General features: G+C 34.4%; 3 protein-coding genes across 4 annotated transcripts; 2 read left to right on the plus strand and 1 right to left on the minus strand.

Annotated features, from left to right (window-relative positions):
• The first annotated feature begins 1,874 nt into the window (after positions 1–1,874).
• LOC139862879 (interactor of constitutive active ROPs 2, chloroplastic-like) lies at positions 1,875–4,932 on the plus strand. Its single transcript, XM_071851511.1, is given in 5 exon segments — positions 1,875–1,931; positions 2,562–2,730; positions 3,109–3,771; positions 3,774–4,646; positions 4,756–4,932. Coding segments are annotated over 4 exon segments (1,704 nt in total). The 5' UTR covers positions 1,875–1,911; the 3' UTR covers positions 4,626–4,646; positions 4,756–4,932.
• A 6,620-nt stretch (positions 4,933–11,552) lies between these two features.
• Positions 11,553–15,997, plus strand: LOC139861354 (pentatricopeptide repeat-containing protein At5g02830, chloroplastic). The gene is made up of 12 exons (XM_071849727.1): positions 11,553–12,260; positions 12,411–12,498; positions 12,611–12,815; positions 13,008–13,115; positions 13,285–13,449; positions 13,648–14,154; positions 14,342–14,407; positions 14,562–14,642; positions 14,784–14,881; positions 15,071–15,287; positions 15,352–15,412; positions 15,492–15,997. The coding sequence occupies exons 1-12, from the start codon at positions 11,684–11,686 to the stop codon at positions 15,803–15,805; spliced, it is 2,487 nt and encodes an 828-aa protein (XP_071705828.1). The 5' UTR covers positions 11,553–11,683; the 3' UTR covers positions 15,806–15,997.
• Positions 15,998–16,120: 123 nt separating this feature from the next.
• On the minus strand, positions 16,121–19,766 carry LOC139861355 (thioredoxin-like protein AAED1, chloroplastic). 2 transcript variants are annotated; one of them, XM_071849728.1, is made up of 9 exons: positions 19,457–19,766; positions 19,252–19,383; positions 19,025–19,070; positions 18,720–18,779; positions 18,454–18,490; positions 17,752–17,831; positions 17,552–17,643; positions 16,365–16,425; positions 16,121–16,256 (listed from the first exon to the last, which is right to left on the minus strand). In XM_071849728.1, exons 1-9 carry the CDS (start codon positions 19,654–19,656, stop codon positions 16,197–16,199), a joined length of 768 nt encoding a protein of 255 aa, XP_071705829.1. In that variant the 5' UTR covers positions 19,657–19,766; the 3' UTR covers positions 16,121–16,196. The 2 variants fall into 2 exon arrangements, with proteins under 2 accessions (XP_071705829.1, XP_071705830.1); XM_071849729.1 differs by having other exon boundaries at positions 19,252–19,378; positions 19,461–19,761.
• Positions 19,767–20,116: the final 350 nt, after the last annotated feature.

Genomic DNA, 20,116 nt, shown 5'->3' on the forward strand with positions numbered 1-20,116 from the left:
ATAGTTATAATAATCCTACTGCATTTGGATAGTTTTGGTTTGTTATTTTACAAATATAATAAAATAAAATGAAACTAATTTTTTTCTTTCTTTAAATATCAGTAGTATACTGTAACAATGTTTGTGTGTTTATGCGTTTGTAAGATTCATAAAATCTGTTAAGTAGATCTAAGCGTTTCAAACTTAGAATTTATTGCACATCATTGTGAGCTTCTCTCCTTCCATAAAAAGTATTTTTTTTATTATTTAATGTTTTTCATGTGTATTTGAAGATGGTATTAAATTCAGTATCTTGAAAGCTTGAATGCAGCAGCTGCTTTGTCTATAGATCCACTTCCCAGTCAAATCAATTATGGGTTCATTTTTTAATTTTTAATATGGTTTGGGTCCAGTATGTTACTATTATAATTATAATTATATAAATTATAATTATAAAAATATATTTTTATTTGGGGTTTTCTTGAATTATACTCCAGTAAGTAAAAAATATACAATTATGTAGCTTATATAACAACATTTTACCTATGCATTAGTACATTTTTACTATTATAATTATAATTATATAAATTATAATTATAAAAATATATTTTTATTTGGGGTTTTCTTGAATTATACTCCAGTAAGTAAAAAATATACAATTATGTAGCTTATATAACAACATTTTATCTATGCATTAGTACATTTTTAATCTGAAATTAAATTAATAAAATATCTAGCAATTTAAGATGTTATCTTGGAAAATTTCAGTTTTTAAAGAAAGGGTGTTTGGACTTTAGTTCAAGTATGTACCACATTTGGATTTACATGTGGGCTTCAAGATGCTGCTATTGTTTTTATTTTTAAATTTGAAATTTTTTAACCTGTGTAAATAAATATAAAAATCAAGATGTTTGTAATAATAGATGAAATTGGACCCCAGACCTTATGCAGTAGCCAGTAGGTCACCTTGTACTGAGGCAACCCTTGGTTGAGGAATAACCTTTTATGTATCTGTTTTCTTTGTAATAGTGTTGAAGTTTTGTGTGTAATAATGATCTTTAACACTGTACACGCGTAAAAAAAAAAATTTAAATGTTCATTAAATTATTGGTCAAACTTGTTATTTGATGCACAGAAGGTTCATGTGACGTTCTAGTGTCAAATGAGTAAATTACACGTAACGCTAGTATATAAAGTAAAAGTTGTGTTTGATGAAATAATTAAGTATTGAGTATTGTGTTAAACATTCTGGAGCTACCAAAGTGAAATTTGGTTTTTTATATTGATTTATGCGGTACGATGTTGTGTAAATCATAATGTTCATAAAATACTTTATGAACACACAAGATTGAAAAAGAAGTTAAAGAGGAAAAGCAAAAAGATTGATTTGATTGATTATATTTGTCTTTCTTCTTATTGTTACATCTTTTTTCTGTATTAGTCCTCTTTGCAACAACAAGAATCATTTTTATGATTTTGTAAATCCAACTTAGTACTTCCTTCACTCATTGTCCCTTGCAAATATTTTTTAAAAAATATTCGACCATCATTGAAATGTCTTAAGTACCCTTTTAAAGCTTTTTTGTAGTGTTAGTTTGGTTGTTGGGAGTGGGGGTTGTTTATATGGATTTTGAGTTTGTTTAAAGGTTTGTTTGAAACTTAGTTTTGGTTTCTTTTAGTTGGCATTGATTGAAGTTTAGGTTTCCTACATGACATCATATGTTGGTATGCTTTTGCATATGCATTTCATTGCATACATATACATACGAGTATAACATATACATATCTTACATATATATTATATAAACAAATCTTTCTTTCTGACTGAAGCATTCATCTAAAACCCATTATAGGAATTGTGGGTAACCTGCTTTATTCAAGTGGGCCTTTTTACAGAATTGATTTACTCAAGGGTATATTAGTCATTTGACAATGCAAACTCCAAAGACAAGGTATGATCTTCAATCTTTTTTATATCTCATTAGTCATTGTTTATGAGGTACAAGACTCATTTCCAGCTTTTTTACAGACACAATTAATGTTGCTTTTGGATTTCAGATGGGTTTTAGAACAATAAATCTAAAAATTATGACTTTATTGGACTATATGCTATACATCTTCTAGAGCCATAGCTACTAATAAGGAAAAACATTTTTTTTGTTGTTTTTTGGGAAAGGCAAACTCACACAGATATTAACACGAATAGATACAATAATCTACAAATATGTCCACTAAAGTGTAATCGGGTTAAGATGTCGATAATTAAGATTTTTCCTATTCAGACTAACCTATAGAAAGGGAGTTTTTTTTTTTTATTCAAATGCATACGGTCTAACCGGGTTATTCCAAATAACCATTTCTAACTATTCTGTAAAACCTTAAGATATGTTGCTAGTGACTTTTGAACTCTTGTAAATTATATTGTTGATAATGCAAATTCTTCTAGCCTTCACCATTTTGGTCATATCTTTTTTATACGAACTCTGATTTGATTGATTCAAAAGCCATCATATTAAGCACTTCTATTAGTGATGTCATGACTTTTTTTTTGTAAAATATAATACATTTTTTAATGAAAACAGAGCTGCAACGTTGGATGTGCCACATAGGACAAGTAAAACTGCTAGGCAGCTCAAAACTGCAGGGGCTTCTCCAGACAATTTATCGTCTCCAAATCCATCAAACCGAACACCTAAAGCTAGAAGTCCGAAAATTGTTGACCGTAAATCACCTCGTACTCCAACATCTGAGGTACAATAATACTACTACTACTATATTAGCCAAGTGGGCAAGGTTGCTTGTTTTTTAACTTTTATTTTGATCTATATAGTTAGCGTGTTGAAGTATTATTGCCAAATTAATAAATTATATTTATATATCTATAATTTATAATAGTTTGTAAATCAAAGGAAGTTGAAGGTATTACCACATTACGCACTTGAAATTTACTTTGGGTTGCAGTTGACCCGTTACACTCTATACAATGTCTTTATTATCTAAAACATAACAAAAAGCGACCCATTGATAAGTAATGCGATCGAAGGTTTGTTATATATATATATATATATTGTCTTTTTTTATGTATATATTATTTGGTACATTTTTATAAGTTACATGTGTAAAATGCAGAAAAAACGTCCCGGCAGAGTGGCAGAACTCGAAACTCAACTTGCTAATCTCCAAGAAGAACTTAAGAAAACGCAGGACCAACTCAACCAATCAGAGTCATCGAAGAAACATGCACACGAGGAAACCGAAGAGGCCAAAATGCAGCTTACTTTAATGTCCAATAAGCTTCAAGATTCACAACAACAACTTGACGAAATTTCGGCATCGGAAGAATCTCGACTTCAAGAACTCAAAAAAATCTCCCAAGACCGGGACCGTGCGTGGGAATCCGAACTCGATGCGGTTCAAAAGCATCACTCGATGGACTCTGAGGCCTTAGCGGCTGCGCTGAACGAGGTCCAGAAACTCAAGATGCAGCTCGAAAAAGTAGCTGAATCTGCTGATAATGAGATGCTGACGTTAAGACTAGATTTATCTGAAACTCTTGCTATCGTTGAAGAATTGAAAGTCCAATTGAACGATTCGAAAGAGTCCGAAGCTCGAGCTTTGGAAGATTTGAGTCAAACCCGAGAACAATTGGAAGTTTTAAAGTCAACTGAGGAGACTTTGAGGTCAGAGAAGATTAATGCTACAGAAGCTTATGAATCTTTAAGTATTGAGTTGAAGGATATGAAATTGCAAGTGAGTTCCTTAGAAGGAAATGTTAGTAAACTTCAGGTGAAACGTAACGTAACGATGATGATGATGATGATGATGATGATGATGATGATGATGATGATGATGATGATGATGATGATGATGATGTCAGCGATGGAGAAGAGGTTAAAAGTGTGAAAATGGAAGTGGAAAAGTTAAGGGAGGAACTCGAGGGAGCTGAACAAATAAGATCTGAATCGAGCCAAAAAGTTTCAATCTTGGAGACGAATTTGGAATCTTTGAAAGCTGAATTGGAAGATTTGAAGGCGAAATTACAGGAAAAAGAAGAAAAATTGCAAAATTTGTCAGAGGAAAACAAGAATTTGAATGAAAAGCTTGAGAAAACAGAGTTATCAACTGAAAAAGATACAGAAGATGTTAAAGAATTAACAAAGTTGGAAGCGGATTTTGAACAGATGAAAACCGAATTAAAGAACATGGTAGAAGAAAATGAAAGATTAAAAATGGTGAAAAATCAAGAAAATGATGAAGCTGTTGCTGCAAGAGTTGCTGAAAAAGAAGCAATGATGAAAGTCGGTTATTTAACCGAAGAGGCGGATAAAAGTAGTCGAAAAGTGGTTAGGGTAACTGAGCAATTGGATTTGGCTCAGGCGGCAAATGCAGAATTGGAAGCGGAGTTAAGGCGGCTGAAAGTGCAGTCGGATCAGTGGAGAAAGGCGGCAGAGGCGGCTGCCGCCATGCTTTCTACTACTGGTAATAATGGTAAATATGTGGATCGAACGGGTTCTCTTGATTCGCATACTATTGGTGGTAAGTTGAATTTGCCGTTTTCTGAAGACATGGAGGTTGAATCACCGAAGAAGAAGAATGGTAATGTGTTAAAGAAATTTGGTGTGTTTATGAAGAAAGGACAGAAGTAGTTTGTTTTAGACATTTACCAGGTATAATATAGTACTTTTAAATCTTGATTATAATTTATATATTATAATTGACATGTTAACTATAACGTTAACTTTTTTTCTTCGTTGGTGAAATGTTGTTTGTGATTAGGGTTGTTGTTTGGAGATGAATGAGTGAAGGTGGATGCTTCTGTTAGGTATTTTTAGTTTTATGTTTTGAAGGGAATGGAGTTGCAGGCTGCTGCTGTTGTATAGTGAAAGTTAAAATGTAATGGTATTTGACTTTGACTTTGACTTTGACTTTGAATTTGAGAATGCATGGATTTGAAGGAGAATGCATGGATTTGTAATAAGATTGATCTCATTTTCTAGTTAAGTGCAACATTTGACATCTTTTTATACCACTATGATGAGTTAAAAACAACAGTTTTACTTAATGTCAATATTAATAAAAAAAAAAAAAAGTAAAGAATAAATTATATATATCAAAGCTATGATGAGTTATTCTATTCTATTACTAATAATAGCGAAAGCATGTGATGTTTCCATCATTCAATTAGTAAATAGTTAGATGAATTGTTTTGAATGGATCGTTTTGTTCATAAGTCTAAAGACAAGGGACTGGAAGTTGTAATATCAGGTATCCAAGGACCTTTTATGTAATTTTCTGGATACAAAATAACGGTCTAGTTTTTTTTGCAAACAAACCCCGTGAAATCTTTCCATTTTCTCTTGTTTAAACAATTGGGTATTTTTTCTTGACAATTTGGGTCCAGATTAGGGTTCCAAATCTCCGGCCTATAGAACCCAAAAAATAATGGGTTAGGCTGGGGGTGCTAAAAAATTAATTTCCCATCAATTTTAAGGTAATTGTTATTGTTTCGATTGCATGAATGTTGCATATAATCAACCATATAATATTCTCATTATTATTTTTGATTATAGATATGTTAGATCAAGAACTAACATAAATTAGGATTCTTGGTCGATTTATCTATCGCCTTTTTTTTCATTTCACCAAAATTATACTCACAATGTGATACCAATTGTTTCCCAAAAGCCAATGTGACAAAGTTGTACATCCGGGTTAAACGGTAAACTTGGGAAAGAGGAGTATTTTTACTCAAATGTACGTGGTCTAACTGTGTTATCCCGTGACCGTTTTTACCTTTTTCTTTGACCAACCAAGATGTGCTCTAGTGCTAGTGACATTTGAATATCGCCTTAACTACCCTAAATTGATTAAAACTTGAAGCTATAACAAAAGAGTTTCGTAGTTCATAAGGTGTATTACATAATATTTGAACAATTTTTTAGCGTTCATTTCCACACCATCTTTTGCACAATGTTTATTAACATTGTATGTAACTTGTTCATATTTAGTCCAATAATCAATTCTTTGTTAATCTCAATATGTTTTTTTATACTATCATTATTATATTATTAGATATCAATTAATTGTTAAATGCAGCACTTCCAGGACTCAGGAATCAGACATAAGTAGTGAGCTCGTAGCAACATTTAATAAAGCAGTGAATATGGTTCGCAACACTAAACGGGAAAAGATTACGGAAGATAATAACTTAAAAATGCGTCGAAGTTTTTCATGGGATAAAGCCTTTTTCACTAATGAAGGTATGCAATAACATATAAACTTTGCACTTTACATTTTCATCGGCTACAATTCTTTATAAAAAAACAGGTTTTCTTGATGCTGAGGAGTTATCAAGCATGATTTCTGGAGGTGGGGACGGCTTAAAGCACGAGTTAGACAAACTTTCAGATATGGAGAACGTCGAGGCTAAATTATTCGAAAATATTAATTCTTCAAAGGATAAATCCAGTACAACATCGAACAAAACGAATTCAAACATTAAACTGTCATCGAGACATAAGGATTCTCAAGAAAAAAAAGTATCTGGATCAGGTGGGCCCCGTGCAGCTGCGGTGACTACTAAATCATCATCTTTGAACGCTTCGATACCGATCAAAAAACAGCCAACAAAATCGCCTACCTTATCTCCAGTGGACAACGTTAAATCCTCAAGAAGAAACATTACTTCGAAAACGCCACCTGGAATCGGCACACGGAATAAAACGCAATTAGTTAATACTCGTCTTCCTAAAACATCGCCTGCTAGCCCCGTTAGTCCAGGATCATCGTCATCAATGTCTAAAGTCAAACAACGGTCAAAACGGGCTAGTAGTGTTCCTCGTAGATCTTCAGTGAACAACGATAAACTTTCGTCCCCAAATGGAAACAAAAAGGATGAGCGATATCTTACATCACCATCAAACGTCAGTTTGAAGCATAAACCGCCACCTGGCAGTTCTTATCCTACATCACCATTGGGCCCATCTAACTCATCTTCATCATCCACAACTCAACGTTCGTCTGAATCATACAGAGCTCGGTTATTAGATCGTTTCCCTAAAAGTGTATCTAATAAAATAGGGAATCCGAACACTGCAAAAGCAAGAAAACATGTTCCGCAGTCAAAAACAGTTGCAGATAAAACAGGCTCGAAAACGAATTCCCAGAAAAAAACTAATCCAAAAACATGTAAAAACCAATCGAGTGGTACGAAAAGTATATTTATATCTCCTGAAGTTCTGGACTTAAAAGGTAAATTAAATGCCTTGAAGATGGAAATCAGTATGCAAAAAAAAGACAGGTGCAGGGTAACCAAAAAAGTTACTGCTGGAAGTGGTAAAGGTGACCCAAAATGAATAAAATTCGACGAGTCGACTCAATATTTTGTCTACGATGCATCCGATAAGTCAAGACGATCTGCAGATATAGGCAAGTCGAGCGACTACATCGTGTGAGTGCGATCACTACTGTATGCATAACCTCCTTTTAATACAGTATTGTTTATTGTTTATAATGCATCGTAATTTACTATGTTCATCGGGTTTTTTTTACCACAAGAAATACATTGATTAAAGTTTGAGCGTAAAATCAAGTTGATTGATTCAGTCTAGTTTCTTCTAATTAACAAACAGGTTTTTATCGTTCTGAATGAGGTTCAATCCCATTTGGATTATGAACTATTCAGTTAATTATTCCGTTTTATCAAACGCAACTTTAGGCGTTATAACTTTTCCTCCCTCTGTACATGTACAACACCAATATTCAATGGACAGAACTAGACATATTACACAACTTCAGGCATTATTACTTTTCCTCTGTTACACCAATATCCGACGCGCGCGGGTTTTCGACGCGCGTTTGCGACGCCCGTTTTCGACGCGCGTTTGCTACGCCCGTTTTCGACGCCCGGTTCGACACGCGTTTTCGTTGCCCGGTTTCGACGCCCGTTTTCCGAGGTGCGTTTTGGACGCATCTTTTTTATGTGCGTTTTTTATGCGTGTTTTCAACCCGCATTTTCGACGCGCTTTTTTCGGGACGCGTGTTCGGAAGAGATACATCAAAAAATACAAATAATAACTATTTTATTAGCCCGACCCAACCGACCCGGGTCTTGACCCAACCCGGCCCGTTTGACCCATTTTAATTCTAACTCATTTCGATCCATGACCAGTTTCAACCCAAACCCATTTTATCTTTGACCCATCTCGACCCATTTGCCAGGTATAGTACCAATTAAGAACGCGTCCCTATGATTTGATCATCACATGCAATAATCCCAATGCTCTGATTGTTTGTAAACATTGACTGTCGAAACCTTTATAGTTTTAGAAGAATTGCTATCACATGATGACAAAGACCTTTCTTTGAACCAGTGGCGGAACTTGAACCCGATCACAGATGGGGCGGGTGCAAAAACTAATTAAAATTTTCATTGATAGCTGAGGCAAACACTAAAAAAAACTTATTTTATAGTTAAAAAAAAAATTTAGTGTAAAATATATTTTTTTTAAATCCAGCTGGGGTGCCCCGCCCTGTCCTACATATAATCCACCCCTGCTTTTAACACTGGCGGAACTTGAATATGTGACTAGAGATGAGACGAAACTAGTGAAAATGGGTAAACACTAAAAAAAACCTTATATTTTTACCTAGTACTTTTTATTTAAATCGAGTTGGGACAATACCCCTTTAGTTGCACTATGTTCCGCCTCTGCCGATCAACATCATTTACTGGTCAAGACTACTAGAATCGCTAGTATATTTAATACTATGAAAGCAATATATCTAGTGTCCTCACATATTCTAATTGTTGATTAGAAACTTAAGTACGTCATTTAGCCGTCTAATTGACATTTAGTAACTACCATATAATTTTCAACAAAAGTTAGTACAATAATAAAATCAAATCAATAAAATCAACTATGATCAAACGAAAAATATATTGTTCGGACGTAACATGTGAAAATGAAGCTTTATTGGGTATATTTAGGGCTTTAGGCTTACTGAAGATAAGTTGGGCTTAAATAGTAGCAACAGATACAGCCCAATAAAAATTGCTGCTAAATTACATATATACCCTCTACTTTTTTCAAACGTACAAAATCTAAATAACGAAAAGACAAGAGCAAAGGTTTGAGTTGTGTGGTCAAAATTCAATAATCTGGAAAAAATGGATATTAGAGCGATGAGCATCGGCAGCTTAACGTCATCATATCGGAAGCAAAAACCTCCAAATCGACGTTATTATTGTTCTACCAGAGATCCACCTCCTCCACGGCCACCGTCTCCCGGTAACGATCGGAATAATAATAACAAAGGTATAATAATCGTAACTATACTTAATTTAACGACTTAATTTTGTATAGACATTGACAATTGACTATATTTAGTAGAAATGTTTAGAGAATTTGTAGGTGTTTGTGGTAGCTTAATCATAAGTGCTCAAATATTTACATTATTAGATATTATATTAACTAACGGTAACAAATTCATATGTTGCTCGCCCCAAATTACAGCAATAAGTCATGTTATCCATGAATAACTCTTGTTTTGCACGAAACAATAAGTAAGCCTTATTGGATAACAAGACCATTACAAGTTTTTAGAATGAATGCTTCTTTGCAGTGCCTCCTTCCCTTCGTCCTCCTCTTAGTCCTCGAGGATGCCATTGGTAACAATTAGTCGAGCCTTCCTCCCAGCAATTAGTGCAGCCTTCCTCCCTTTTCCATGTCCATTTTAATCATATTCGTGGACGGAGGAGTATGGTAAAATGTGTGCTACTTTTTGCTTCTTTACTTGTACATTTAATTAATTACGGAGTAATTAATATAGTGGGTGTAGACGTTGTTTCTAAGGATCTTAGGTCGCTTGTAATCCGTTCTAGCGGCGGAAATCACTAGAATGAATGTAAATCGAATATTGGGTTGTATTGGGGTCGAAATAGTCGAACCTAGGGTTGAATCTAGATTAGAACGACTCCTAAACGATGTTATTCGGTGGTATTTGGTATTGGGATCGACTGGGACGCAAAACAAACGAAATAGGGTTATTAGGATGTCTAACCTCGTAATGGAGGTTAAGATATATACTGCATATCAGACACAGTCGGTCGACTGTGTTAGACAGTCGGTCGACTGAGTGACACAGTCGGTCGACTGTGTCAACACACTCGGTTGACTGTGTATGCAGTTTAACTATTGATATATAAAATATTAAAGCACACACATAGCAAATCAATAGTGACAAAGATAATGTTATTACATGACCAAATGTATTAAAATGATAAACAACTAAGAACTAGGGATTACATGCACCAACAGTGGGTCCCGAATGATTTGAGGAAGTATATCATTGTTGGTAGTGTTTAGTCCAGGGTTAGTCGTGGGAAGGAAGTGCTGATGTAGCGCTGATGTGGCAGTTAGTCCTGGGGAGGAAGTATGTCATCATTGGGAGCACTCTAAGAGGTCATTGAAATTTAAGTTTCACTATCATGGTAATTGTCGTCATCAGACATATCCATTTTGTGAGGGATGAAAGTTGTTTCGTCCGTTATTAGTTTATGGTGTTCGTATGTGTTTCACAATGTATATTACATGGTATAGCGTTGTTATTTATATTGTTTTGTGCAACGTATACAGATAAATCATCTACAGATTGGGACAAGGCCTAGTCAAGTTTCAAGAAACAAGGGAAAAAGAGTTTGTTTTCGCAATTTTCACCAAACAAATATGTAACATGGAACCCAAGGCGATCCAACTTCCCTTTATCGGAGGAGGTTGATCCCATCAAAAGGGCAGAGAGATCGAACTTGAGTTTATGGACGGGACCAGGTTTCACACTTGGAGGTGCAATTGTCATTGTAACTTTTCTTCTGGTGTACACCATTCTTTCTCCCCTTAAGTAAATTCTATAGTTTAAGTTTACTAGGAGAAAAGTATATGGTGATGTACATAATTCATGTCTATTCTGATGGATATTGCTTCGGTAGAATATATCTAATGTATATGTAATTTATTCTACAAAATGTTTAAGTGTTAGATATCATTACAAGTGCTACGTCGTTACACCTTTCGACCTAATAAATAAACTATGAGTTTCGATCCATTAACATTATAAGTTTATAAATTTAATCCGTTAAAAAGATAAATACCGGCACTCAAAGCATGGCACCTATCCAAATGGCTGTTTAGAAATAAAGGCAGACTCATACACTCACTATGACGAATTAATCTGCAAATATATGTAATTTACTTGAACCATTAATTACACGATTAAAAGGACCACCTCATTATCTACTGGAGTATAATTTAAAGGACACTTGATGATCTGCATTTTTGGGTGACTGTTGTTATCAGGGGAGGATTCAAGCCAATTTGATCATTTGTTGCAACTGATAACAGTATGTGAGTATATATTTAAATAGAAATTGACATTTGTTAGGCAATATAAATATAGATATATAAACATAAATATATAAATATATATAAATATATAAACATAAATAACAAGAATCTCTTTGTTTTACTAATAAAAATAAATAACGACTGATTATTCTTATTTCATTTTTATGGTAGAGAGATATTATACCATCTTGATCAAACAACCACCTTTCAAATAAAATCTTTAACTACAATCCCCTTAACAAAACAGCAACCGGAACAACTGAAAATACAACTAGCCAGATAAACCGCTGGTTAACCGGGAAATGAGCACCACCATAACCACCACCGCAACCACTCTTATCACAATTTCATCATCAATTGCACCTCTTCCTAAACACACACACACTTCAACTAACCCTAAACAATCACCTAAACACTCAAAACCACCACTGCAACCGTCTTCATCTTCTTCACAGACTCACCGTCCTCCGTTACTCTCCACCGTCAGACTAGGCGAACACCGCCGGAACCACAACCGGAACAATTACTACGCCGAGTTAGCTTCCAAGCTCGCTGAAGACGCTAGGTTCGATGATTTTTTCATGATTGTGGAAACAGTTACTAGTGGTAGTTCTGTTAGTTATGGATTGACGGCGGTTGAATTTGAAGCATTGTTGAATGTTGAGAGTGTTCGTAAGGGGATTTTGAGTTTGATTGGCAATGATGAAGGTGTACGGAAGTTAATTGGCGTTTTGAATGGTTTTCAAAAGTTAGGGTTTGGTGGTGGTGCTGCTTTGTTATCTGATCGTTCTGTTTTCGATGCGATCCGCGGAGAATGTAAACGGATTTTGAGTTGTGGTGGTGTAGAGGAGGTTGTCGATTTGATGGAATTGCTGGCAGGTAATTTATATCTGCAGCTCATTTTCATCTCCTTTTGTCTTAAATTAATACTGAATTCAACATAATAGATTGATTTGAACTGCAAAATGTGTAGTTCTTTGGTGTTAAAAGTAACTAGATTCGTTTAATCTATACGTCAATCTGTTTTAGGATTTCGTTTATCTGTCGAAGATGCAGTAGAACCAATTGAGCTTATTAGAAACTGCGTCAACACAAGGAATCCACATGCAGCCATAAGGTAAGCTTTCTTTTTCGTTACATCAGCTTGGAAATGTAGAAAGTATACAGACAAAACTAGTCTTTCGATTTCAGGTGCATTTTTCATGTGATTAATCTTCAATTGTTTGCAGGTATGCAGGTTTTTGTACGCGCTCTGATGAAGTATTCTGTACCGCAATTCGTGAATTTGGAAAGAGAGGAGATATGGCATCTGCGTTGACAGTTTTTGAAGCATCCAAAGATAGTCTGGGTTGTGTGAATATGTATGCTTACCGCACTATCATAGATGTATGTGGTCTTTGTCATGACCATTTGCAATCCAGGTCCATTTACGAGGTATGGTCATGGTTTCCTTGAATTCTGTAGAGTGTAGAGTGCAATTACAGTCACAAGTCCCAATTTGGTAGGATTTTATATTAGAAATATAATTTTTATTTCATGTATTTTCTCAGTATTTATAAATCAAGGATATTCTTGGTTTTATCTTTATTTCACTTACAACATGTCGTTTGTGTGAATTTGGTGCAGGAGTTAAGTGCTCAGAAAATCAACCCAAATTTGTATGTTTTCAACAGTCTTATGAATGTTAATTCATGTGACTTGAGCTATACGATGCAAATCTACAAACATATGCAAGTAATACCATCTTTCCTTCTCCCTTTTGCGATTTTCATTGTTTTATTTCTTGCTTCAAAGTATGCAGCATTATTAGATATCATTAGTTTCTTCTTATCGGAAACTTCACTTCTAACAACAACGTTTGCATATATATCATACTTATGACTAATGCAGTTCACTTCTTCAGACTCTAGGTGTTGCTCCAGATATCGCATCCTTTAATATCCTTCTAAAATCATGCTGTGTAGCTTCTAGACTCGATTTAGCCCAGGAAATATACAGGGAGGTAGAGAATTTGGAATCTAGAGGATCATTAAAGTTGGATGTCTTCACATATAGCACAATGATCAAGGTACCATTTTTTAATTTCAATTGTTCATTTTTACTTTACTTGCAATGAGAATGTTAGATTTACAACCCTCCTCTAAAATAGTCATATTCCAAAATTTAGCATCAAGATGAACCTGATGATCCCAAGACGTAAATTTGTAAATTAGCGTTGGAAAGCATTATGATGTGATTTAATCATGTTTTTTCTATACGACGTCAGGTATTTTCCGATGCAAGAATGTGGCAGATGGCATTGGGAATGAAAGATAAGATGATTGAAGCTGGTGTAACTCCAAATACAGTTACATGGTCATCATTAATAAACGCATGTGCGAAAGCAGGTTTAGTAGATCAAGCTTTTGTATTATTTGAAGAGATGCTTTTAGCTGGTTGCATGCCGAACGTACAGTGTTGTAATGTCCTCCTTTACGCCTGTGTTAAGTCATTCCAGTACGACCGAGCCTTCCGTTTATTTCGGTCCTGGAAGACTAATTCATTTCAGATTGACAATAGAAAAAATACGACCTCACAAGTTCCTATGAAGGTTCCTTTTAAACCTACTGTTTCAACATATAATGTACTGATGAAGGCTTGTGGTACGGATCATTTTCTTGCAAAGGCTTTAATGGATGAGATGGACACAGTTGGCCTCAGCCCTAATCATATAAGCTGGTCAACTCTGATTGGTGTTTATGGAGGCGCGGGAGATGTAAAGAATGCTGTGCAGGTAAGAGTATGGGCCTATTATATCAGCAGTGGTCAAACTTGGTCAAGCTAGGTCAAACCTGAGATTACTCGGAAATTTAAATATCGGTCAAAACTCGGGATTACTTGGAAAATCGGTCAAAATTCGGTCAAAGTCAAACTTGGTCAACATTACATAAGCTCTAATAACTATTGCCTATTCAGTGCAGGTTTTGAGAACCATGCGTGAATCTGGTGTACCGCCTGATGTTGTTGCATATACAGCAGCTATAAAGGTATAAATTTATCTTACTTATAACTAATAAGGTTTTAGTATATGTGAAATATCAGCTTCTATATTCATATTCATATTCATCTATGTTATAACGGGATACAATATCAAGCATTTTTTATCTGTCTGATTCTGACTAGGAATAATTTTGTCTACAGGTTTGTGTAAAACAAAGGGAGTTAAACTTGGCATTTTCATTGTTTGCAGAGATGAAGAAGTACCAAATACAACCAAATATGGTGCGGATTATAACAACTCTATAGAACAGGAATAGTATAACATCCTGGCAATGTTAATTGATTACAGATTTTGTTATATAATGTATTTCCGAGACGGATCTCTGAAAACAATATTCTAAATCAACTTGTTTTAAATTTCAGGTGACATATAACACACTTCTCAGGGCGCGTACCAGATATGGTTCCCTAGTAGAAGTGCAACAATGCCTATCTATATATCAGGACATGCGTAAATCCGGGTACGTGTATATAGCTACAATACACCCTAACAGAATTTACAGACTGGACATGTTTACAGAAACAACCCCTGACTTTCCAGAAGTTACATAACCAGTCCCTGAACTATAAAAGACATGTAATAACCACGCATTACTACTAACCCCTTATATGTTATCTGTTGTACTAAAATAGAAGTAATTATGATGTAGATTCAAACCCAATGATTATTATCTTAAGGAACTGGTAGAGGAATGGTGTGAAGGAATAATACAAGATAACCATCGGCCACCGGGCCAGCTTAACTCTAACAACCGAAGAGATTTAGGGCGACCTCAAAGTTTACTTCTTGAGAAAGTTGCATCACACTTACAAAAGGGTAAAGCAGAAGCCCAATCTATAGCTGTTGATCTTCGAGGCCTCACCAAGGTATTTCAGTTACTTGATGTTATTAGATATATCTATGTATCTATTTAACACAATTTATCAACAGGTTGAGGCACGCATTGTTGTCCTAGCAGTTTTAAGAATGATAAAAGAAAACCACAATCAAGGTAACAGTTTAATTCTCCATTACATAGATGATTACACTGGTTATTATGAGTTTTGATGACGAAATATGTTTGGTTGCAGGAGAATTGATAAGTGATGACATGTTCATCATCTTGGGAGTCCATAAAATTGGTGAAGATCATCAATTTGGTGTAAAAGATACGATAATTAAACTTCTACGTGATAATCTCAACCTCGAGGTTCTCTCATTAGGACCTAAAATCCCAACGGAGATAAGAATAAATGTGGAGAATCCTTTTAATCCACAACCTGATTTAGACGAAACCCTTGAGAACATGAGATCAACGTCGCCTAGTAGAAGACCCGTAGTTTTGCAGAGGTTGAAAGTGACAAGAAGGTCCTTATACCGTTGGTTACAAAAGAAGTCGAAATGAAAATAGAAAACAAGTATTTTATACCAACAATTAGTATTTTGTAAATAGGCAAATGAGTTTTTTCGTCAATAGTGATACTAATACAATAATTCAATTGTACCGCTATTATTGTAAGTTTAATTGAATATAAATAAAAGTCAATTTCGCTTTGTAGCCATCTTACACGTTTACGAACTTGTAAATTGTTTGTGGTTGTAACATTTCTCGTCAATATATACATTAATGATCTATGATCTATGATGAATATTAAGGAGACATAGAGTAGCATAACATCATTGTGTATCTGTTACTATCTTATGAGCAACATGCATATACATTAATGATCTATGATCTATGATGAATATTAAGGAGACATAGAGTAGCATAACATCATTGTGTATCTGTTACTATCTTATGAGCAACATGCTGCAAGTATATCTTCTACTTCAGGATCATCCCCTGCCTCTTTGTCCTGTGTTAATCATTTGAAAGCACAATTATATTACGGCAAGAAACATGTGAACGGATTCAAAAACAATAATGAGTCGTTTATTCAAGAGAATCGGTCAGGGAGGCTCACCTTGTGGATGTATGAGATGTTGCTTATTCCTGGACCAGCAACTATGATGCCACCTTGTTGCCTAATATGATTAACATTTATTGTATTGATTAGCTTTCAATCTCCAAATTCAAACATTTTATGTGTCACTACTCACTAGTATATAACGATTATTAATTATTCGTTGTTAACAAGCCATCGTTCTTGTGAAAATATGATACCTATTACATGTACAGAATATAAGAAGTCCATTCTAAACACTTGTGTAAATATAAATATAACATAGGTTGTGTTGCTGCAGTTCAGATGGGCGTGGTATGCAAATTTAAAACCTTACCTAAAAAATTAGTATCAGGTTTTATAAAATTTCTAACAACAACAACAACAACAATACCCAATCCCACGAGAATAGGGTATGGGGGAGGTGGAGTGTAGACAATCATTCCTCGAACCCTAGATTAGAGGGAAGTCACTACTCCACCCGCGGGTATAAAACCCGCGCCTAGATAAGATCGTCCCACCCTCTACTCGAGAGCCAAGAGATTGCTTCTTAAAGGACCTCTGGCCAGGAAAGCTCATTAAAACGAGAAAGTGCGGGCATACATACCTGTAAGAGTTATATGCGTCTAGGAAGATGAGACCATACGAAGAAGCCAAAAAAGAAAACACATACAGCAGTAATGCACAACAGTAAGACAGATAGCATGAATAATATAATGCGCAGTAATAAGTAATTTCAAGTAAAAAAAATAAATAAATAAAAAAAAAAATAAAAAAAAAATAAAAAATTAGATACAGACATACATATACACTTAGATACATACATACAAAGACAAAAACAAAACATATACATGTGACCCTATATATATAACCTAAAAAAAACACACACATACCGTGATGCAATATACAACTATACACAGAGAACAGATACCATGTAAAGGGATATGTATGTATATATATATATATATATATATATATATATATATATATATATATATAAAATATGTAGTGTAGCTATATATTATATAGTTATAGTTAATATAAGGTTGTAAAATAAAAATATATTCAAGGGAAAAAAAAGAAAAAAAAAGCGCCTATATAAGGTTTTAAAATTTCTAATAAGGTTTTACAATTCTAAAAGCAGTCTGTTTGATCGAATAGCCTTTGGCGAACAAAAAAGAAAGCTTTAGTGAAAATAACTAACATACCAGCCACCTTTCGTACGTGTATCCTTTTCAAAAGAAAGCTCCCAATCCTGTCGATAACCTTCCATGTATGCTTCTATAATCTTCAAAGCTGCCTGTATAAAAAAAAATTTCATGCGATTCAAAAAGTCAATACATTTGAATTTGTAAAATGTGATGAACAAGAAACATAGTTCAAGCATCTTGGCATAGGCTAAACATACCCCAGGTGTAAATGTAGTTGTAACTCCAGAAACAAAACTCAATGCCTTGTACGATGCATAGCTAGGATCTGCATATACTTCTGCAAAGTATAATTGTTATTATCAGAGGCGAAAATGATGAAGGGCAGGGGGGGCCGGGCGCCCCCGGTGGATTTTTTTTTTCAGTGTAAAAATTTTGGGTTTTTCGACTTTGCCCCCGGTGGATTTTTTTTTTTTGCCCCCAAACCTACATATTTTGCCCCAAAACCTTCAAATTTTGCCCCAAATTCTCCAACTTTTGCCCCAAAATCTTCAAATTTTGCCCCAAAATCTCCAACTTTTGCCCCAAAATCTTCAAATTGTATCCAAAAAAATTGCTACAGTTTAAAATTTTTTTTTTGCCCCCGGTCAAAAAAATCCTAGTTTCGCCTCTGGTTATTATGTTACGATTTTATTATACATTTTTATAATTGTCATTATGTTACGATTTTATTATACATTGTTACCATGTGTTGCAGTTAAATGACACGACAAGGGAGTTATATATGCTACAAGTGTAGTATGAGTGAACAATGAGAACCAGTTATTCATATTTTTTGTGGTATGGGAATACAATCGGTTTCTTGTTTATTTAGTGTCAATAACTTGATGATGTGAACTAGAAAATGGAGAAGAAGAAGCAACCGATACACTATATTAACATGATGATGCGTGAAAACATACCTCCTTTAAAATTTGTTTGCTCAGAGAACGCTCTAGCCTACACAAAATGAATACGAACATAAGCAATTCATTTACAGGAACATGATAATTATCAAACTATTTAACTAATACGCAAATAACTCTTAACATCAATAAGTGTCTTGTTGGTACTTCATTGAACATTTGTTATAATCTAAACATGTTAAAGTTCCTTGTCATTATCACATCAATATGAACTCTCACAAATTCAAGATAATCAACATACACAACGAAAGATATAATCACACCTGCTCAACATTACCCGGCCCAATCAAGACAAGTGCCACACCCGGGGCATCCATCTTATCCTGATACAACAAAAAAGTCACATCAATATTAACGTTACAAGTAAAAGTGACCGACTAAATTTCATTACACTCATTTTCTCGATCACTTGAACATTGACTCATATATATATATATATATATATATATATATATATATATATATATATATATATATATATATATATATATATATGAAGGAAAGTTGAGAGTTTCAGCATATTACTTCCAAACATAAAGTTCTACGATTTTCGCTTAAAGATGTATACCTTCTTAGCAGCAAGCATATCAGCTCGTTTTCGACACAGGACACATCTGCAGTTTAATATTACAAAACATTTGAATGGAGTTATCATTATGTTATTTAATAATTAATAATTAAGACTGTTGTTAAGGTTCTCCTATGCATATGAATTAGGGCACCAAATTCGTCATTCAATTTCCCTAATAGTAAAACTAAAACCATAAAATCAATAAGACTATATATGTACATCACCCGAAATGACGAGCAAATGCGACAACGGCCTTCCGATCCTTCCATAAATCAGAAATCAAAATCGAATTTCCATTCAAATCAATCACCTCTACCCTCTCCAACAAATTTCCCGTTTCAATAGTAGTTCCTGCACTATCAATCAGCCAAATTAGATAACTATCAAATTTTCTAATGAGTGTCTGAATAGAATATAGTTGAATTAAACTTGCTGGAGGAGCTGGAGACGGCGGCAGAGACAGGGCGGCGATAAAGCGAAAGAGATGTGAAAACTGTTTTGTTAGTAGAAGATGAGAAGAGTGTAAGATTATGATTACTAGAAGTAAAATTTTGTGAAGAATTAACATTAACGGCAGGCGAGATATAGGTATGAGCGATCGGAGAGATTGTTGAGATTGAAAGCGCCATATTTATCGTCGGAATTTGATACTTTGTTGTCGCCGGTAAATAATATAACGGAACTAATTTTAGCCGTTGAGTGGTTCGTTAGTTTGGTGGCAAATATCATTACACGTGGGTTTATACTTATTTTTTTTTTTCTCCAGAATTTAGGAACGTATACCTCTCAAATATTTATTTATTGTTTAAATTGTTACGGAGTATAAAATTTGATATTGGATAAGATTTACTCAGAAGGAGAGTATTTTTACTTAAAAAATACATATAAGGAGAGTACTTAGAAAATTGCTTATGCATAAAACAACTTCACATAGAAATTGATTACGCATAAAACATCTTTACAGTTTAACTCGAATGCTTGAAAAACTAATCGTATGTATTGGTCGTGGGCAATACGTCAAAATGAATGTAAAGGGCAATACATACTAGGCGGTCACGGGTATCCAAGATCATGCTAGAAGTCCTTGCC

This window comes from Rutidosis leptorrhynchoides, chromosome 8 (assembly GCF_046630445.1).
Source record: "Rutidosis leptorrhynchoides isolate AG116_Rl617_1_P2 chromosome 8, CSIRO_AGI_Rlap_v1, whole genome shotgun sequence".
Lineage (NCBI taxonomy): Eukaryota > Viridiplantae > Streptophyta > Magnoliopsida > Asterales > Asteraceae > Rutidosis > Rutidosis leptorrhynchoides.

What these genes read in the sequence shown, in the direction of transcription:
- LOC139861354 (XM_071849727.1), top strand. Translation starts at nt 11,684, where the DNA reads ATGAGCACCACCATAACCACCACCGCAACCACTCTTATCACAATTTCA. An exon ending in AATCCAGGTCCATTTACGAG is followed by an intron (nt 12,816 to 13,007) that starts GTATGGTCATGG and finishes AATTTGGTGCAG; the next exon opens with GAGTTAAGTGCTCAGAAAAT. An exon ending in ACCAAATACAACCAAATATG is followed by an intron (nt 14,643 to 14,783) that starts GTGCGGATTATA and finishes TTTAAATTTCAG; the next exon opens with GTGACATATAACACACTTCT.
- LOC139861355 (XM_071849728.1), bottom strand. Translation starts at nt 19,656, where the DNA reads ATGGCGCTTTCAATCTCAACAATCTCTCCGATCGCTCATACCTATATC. An exon ending in ATATGCTTGCTGCTAAGAAG is followed by an intron (nt 18,780 to 19,024) that starts GTATACATCTTT and finishes TTGTTGTATCAG; the next exon opens with GATAAGATGGATGCCCCGGG. An exon ending in ACATCTCATACATCCACAAG is followed by an intron (nt 16,257 to 16,364) that starts GTGAGCCTCCCT and finishes TGATTAACACAG; the next exon opens with GACAAAGAGGCAGGGGATGA.